This window comes from Juglans regia, chromosome 3 (genome assembly GCF_001411555.2).
Source record: "Juglans regia cultivar Chandler chromosome 3, Walnut 2.0, whole genome shotgun sequence".
Classification (NCBI taxonomy): Eukaryota; Viridiplantae; Streptophyta; class Magnoliopsida; order Fagales; family Juglandaceae; genus Juglans; species Juglans regia.
Window position 1 is genome coordinate 31,626,110 of NC_049903.1, and position 4,384 is coordinate 31,630,493.

A 4,384-nucleotide genomic window follows, 5' to 3' on the forward strand; every position below is an offset into this window, starting at 1 on the left:
GCTGAGATATGAGAAAGATAGGAGAAAAGAAAAGAAAAGAAAAGAAAAGATAATTTTGTTTATATAAAAATGTAATGTATGTTTAAGAAGAATTTAATTCTTCATTAGTTATTAATATAATAAAAATTTAAAATTTAAATTTAAAAAGAATTGATAAAATGATTCGATAATTAAACGTATAAATAAAATTATAAATACGTGTACTACTCTCTCTTATATTATTTTTTAATAAAAAATAATAATAATTGACTAGGAGAGCCGGCCGACTTTTTTGGGGCTTATAAATAGGTGTGAGCGACGGTTTCGTATATTACTGCCATCATCTTTCACGTTCTTTTTGTTCTGTTCGCTCCGTCTCATTTCTTTACCTTTTCTTTTCCGTGTTTGGCTACCGGGAAATAGTTTTTGCCATTTCTCTTATTTTCCAGTTTTTCTCTCGGTTGATGGTTTGTTGAATCTATATTTCTTTAACATACACTACATATATATTGCATTTAAACACCGACTACTTGTTGAGAATTTTCACAGAGGTTTTAGAGAGGGAGAGAATGGAAGGGAGGAAGCAAGTGTCGTCATCGTCTTATTCTTCTTCTTCCTCCTTGACCTCTGAGCTTTTCGGGTCCAAAGAATCGTCGTTGTCATCCACGGGGATTTTTGGATCCATATTTGAGCCTTCGTCCAAGGTATTGCCCGACTCTGTTCTCTGTCGTTTCTTTGTGCTGTTTTATTTTTCCGAGAATGTCGTACAAAATTTGTGGTGTATTTCATTCGGTTGTTCAATTCATTTTGGACTTCTCTATTCTTGTTACGCATATTAGTATTCTGCATTTTACTTGTGTCGACGCGAATATTCGAGGGAAAACAGGGTTGCCGCATGAACTTTGGCTGAATAGCTAAATTCTGTATTTTCTGTGTTATTTCACTTTTTTTCTTATAACTTTTTCCAAGTTGTAGAGATGAATTTTTGCTTAATGAATCCTGGATGAAAAGACCAAAAAAAAGAAAAAAAAAAAGAATTTTTTAACATTCATCTTCTTGGTCTTGATCAGGTCCTAGGCAGGGAATCTCTGCACTCTGAGGTGACTGAGAGAAAGCATGATTCAAAGAATGAGTCATGGCAGGCAAAGCCTGGAGCAGGTCAATATAAAATTGTGCCTATATAAGTTTCCTGGATTTTGTTTTTGTTTACTATCAGATTGATACTTAAAAATAATAGGCTTTTTTTTTTTTTTTTATTTATTAAAAGAATATAAATGAAAATCTGTGTGTACTTGAGATAAATATGCAGATGCTTGACACGACCTTCGATTCCAGTTCCTTTCATTTAAAAGATATCTGTTTATATTATTCTTTTCACAAATATATGTAAACATAAAAGTTACTACTTTTCTCTGCTTTATGCACAAAGAAACATAAAAAAAACAAAAAACAAAAAAAAACCACAAAGAAACATTATTTATATGACAAAAAATGTTTTCTTCAAGCTGCTGATTTCTCATTTGTTTTGCAGTAGCTTTGATTATATTAATTGGTTAAGACAGGAAAAATTAAAATTGTTTCCAGATTCTCCCTGATTTTATATTTTTCTGTCACTGCAGATGATACCTCGAAAAGCAGTGACAGCGAAAGTCAGTGCATGCCAAATAGAGACATGAGTTCCATTTATCAGGAGCAAAGAGTACAGCCATGTCATCTCAGCTCATCAATCTATTATGGTGGCCAAGACATCTATTCTCATCCCCAGAGTACCCAGAGCTCTTTGGTGAGTGTACATCTTATGTGCTTGGAAAAGAAAAGTGTACATTACATTTTGAGCACGTTTCTTGAAGAGCTATCCACAGACTTAAAGCAATTATAAAAGCATGAGTAATTTTGTGAACATTGTATATTGGACTTGCACGGAGGTTGCCCATGAATATGAAGGATCTTTATAACAATCTTAGTTTCATTTTTGCGTGGAAGTGTTTGGTCCATTGAGTTGATAGGCTATGCCCCACTTTGGAGTTTGGAAATTGTCGACTTCATCTGTTTTCTTTTTCACGCAGCTGGAAGACGAAGCTTCCAGTTGTTAGGCCACAGACGAAGCTTAATGCTTCATTGATATTTTTTCAGCCTGATCATTTATTTTTCTGAAATATGTTAATATTTGTGAATTTTTAGTATAAGAAAGATGGGGGAGAAGATGATTCAGAGACTGCTTCAAGAGGAAACTGGTGGCAAGGTATGACATTATGTATTCCGTAAAGCAGCATTTGCTAGGCATTAATGGTTTAAACTGGACTAACATTCCGTTTTTGCCTTTAAATATTCTATCTGCAGGGTCTCTCTATTATTAAGAGCCCACTTGCCTATGCATATATTTACTAAGGTATTTTTATTTGGTGCACCTTTGTATTTAATATTTAAAACATGTCTGAAATGTGAGTCTGCTCTATCTTTACAGGCATTTTTATAGCTTTCACCTTTGGACTTTATAGACTCTGAATGTAAGAGATTGTTTGTCTGATAAAAAATTGCCCTCATGGATGTTCTCAAGGGTTTATTCCAACACTTTGAATTGCTGGTTGTTGGCCAAGAAAAAAACAAAAACAAAAGAAACGCTGGTTGTTTTGCTGGTTGTGTTTTTAGTATTAAGAAGAATTTGGCAGAAATTAGTTGCTAAAACTAGAAATGTCCTTTGGACTTCTGCTAGTTTGTTCGAAGTTACAAACCTATAATGACCGGCTGGTCGAACATATCCCAAATGAAGTTGTAAAAAGTTAAAAACACATTATGCATGCTCTTTGGATTGTTTTATATATTTTGTTCTCGCGTCTTATGATTTCTCATTCACTTGGGATATTGAATTTGTTCCCTGATCCACCAACCCGTGCCCAACCAAACAAATACAATTAATGAAACATTTTCATTAATGTATCTATGGCTTAATATTTCTTCTTGAGAAATTTCTAATTTTCCTGTTACAAGACTAGGTTGCCAATAAATTTTGTGCGTCCTACATTTTCCACTAATCCGAAACTGATTTGTTCGAGTTGTTTCTGTGACCATATACTTTGCAGGTATTAGGTACATGGGGTAGCCAGCTTAAACCTACCTTTTCTTATGCGGAAGATAGACGATATTATTCAGATCGTTGCCACCGCTGGTTATTGCTTCTTCCAGCTAAACAACAGAATCGTTTGATGAACCTACAGGTGGATGCAACTTATATTTTATTTATTGGACAAAAGAAAAAAAAAATCTGTAATTGGTCTTTCTAATATAAAGGATATTTGCTTTTGGAAGACTTCATTTTCTATCAGGTACTTTAATATGGTTGAAACTTTGAAGATGTAGTGTCAGTTATCCTTAATATATGGCTGAACTTCTTTCTTGGTTCTTTCTGGCTTTATTTTGGTACTTTTAAGTGGAAGGATTGTCTCTGTGGTCGAGATTTTCACAAGTTTAGATGATAGGGTTCATCTTCATCTGTTGACACTTTATTCCCAAAGCATCTTGAAAATTTAGATGGGATGTTTTCATAAATCTCTTATGTTTTCTTTTCCAGAACGTATGCCATTTTCACCCCTCCAGTGCCCTACTTCTTGGACTGGTAGGATGGTGATGTTTCAACACTATCCTTCTTTAAACCTAAGAGAGATGCTACTTTTCGCCTTGAGTTTTCACCTTTCATCTGGGTTTTTTTTCATTTAAGTGGTTGACTTATAAACCACTTAAAATGTGCTATATCACCTACAGAGATAATGATAAAATCTATGCAACTACTTTTTCCTCCTCAGTTTGTTATTTCGTTACCACGCACTGCTAAATGTTAAATCACCCTCCAATGGTGTGGCGCGTGAGCACAATTATCTCTCAATCTGTTCAATAAATAGTTTTTTGTCTCTGGACTGTCCTTTTTTCTTCCTTATCTGATGAGCCTTGAGGCTTTTTGGATTCGAGGTTATTCCCTATCCAGCATCTGACCCACCCATTTTAATTAAAGCAGTCCTTATCATCCATCTGACGGTGGACTGTGCTTTTCGGTGGTCGTTAAGTTCTGTTGGTTGAAGAGATTTTAGTTTGCAACCACACTTTGGCAAAGTTGGAAGTGATTTTGATGTTATGATCAATCTTTGTCTCCAATGGGCCTTACTGTAAATGTTATTTCAATTTCTTCCACTTGATCTTTGTACACGGGGCATAGGTCCACCACAGTTTATTTCTAGCTACTTTTTCAGCACCCTTGTGCCCCAATCCATGGTTTTCAATTTCAGTACCCTTGTACACGGGGCATAGGTCCACCACATTTTGAGCACGTACAATATTATTGGATTTCGAGGCATATACAAGGTGTTATCATTCTTTTATTGCCTAAATATATAAAGCCAGAGAAACAGCAACC

General features: G+C 34.9%; 1 protein-coding gene across 2 annotated transcripts; it reads left to right on the plus strand.

Annotated features, from left to right (window-relative positions):
- Positions 1-309: 309 nt before the first annotated feature.
- On the plus strand, positions 310-3,374 carry LOC108979275. Of its 2 annotated transcripts, XM_018949927.2 has the most exons (6): positions 310-683; positions 1,050-1,137; positions 1,599-1,762; positions 2,161-2,221; positions 2,320-2,368; positions 3,060-3,374. In XM_018949927.2, exons 1-5 carry the CDS (start codon positions 549-551, stop codon positions 2,334-2,336), a joined length of 465 nt encoding a protein of 154 aa, XP_018805472.1. In that variant the 5' UTR covers positions 310-548; the 3' UTR covers positions 2,337-2,368; positions 3,060-3,374. The 2 variants fall into 2 exon arrangements, with proteins under 2 accessions (XP_018805472.1, XP_035544070.1); XM_035688177.1 differs by lacking the exons at positions 2,161-2,221; positions 2,320-2,368; positions 3,060-3,374 and adding an exon at positions 2,046-2,150 and having other exon boundaries at positions 320-683.
- Positions 3,375-4,384: the final 1,010 nt, after the last annotated feature.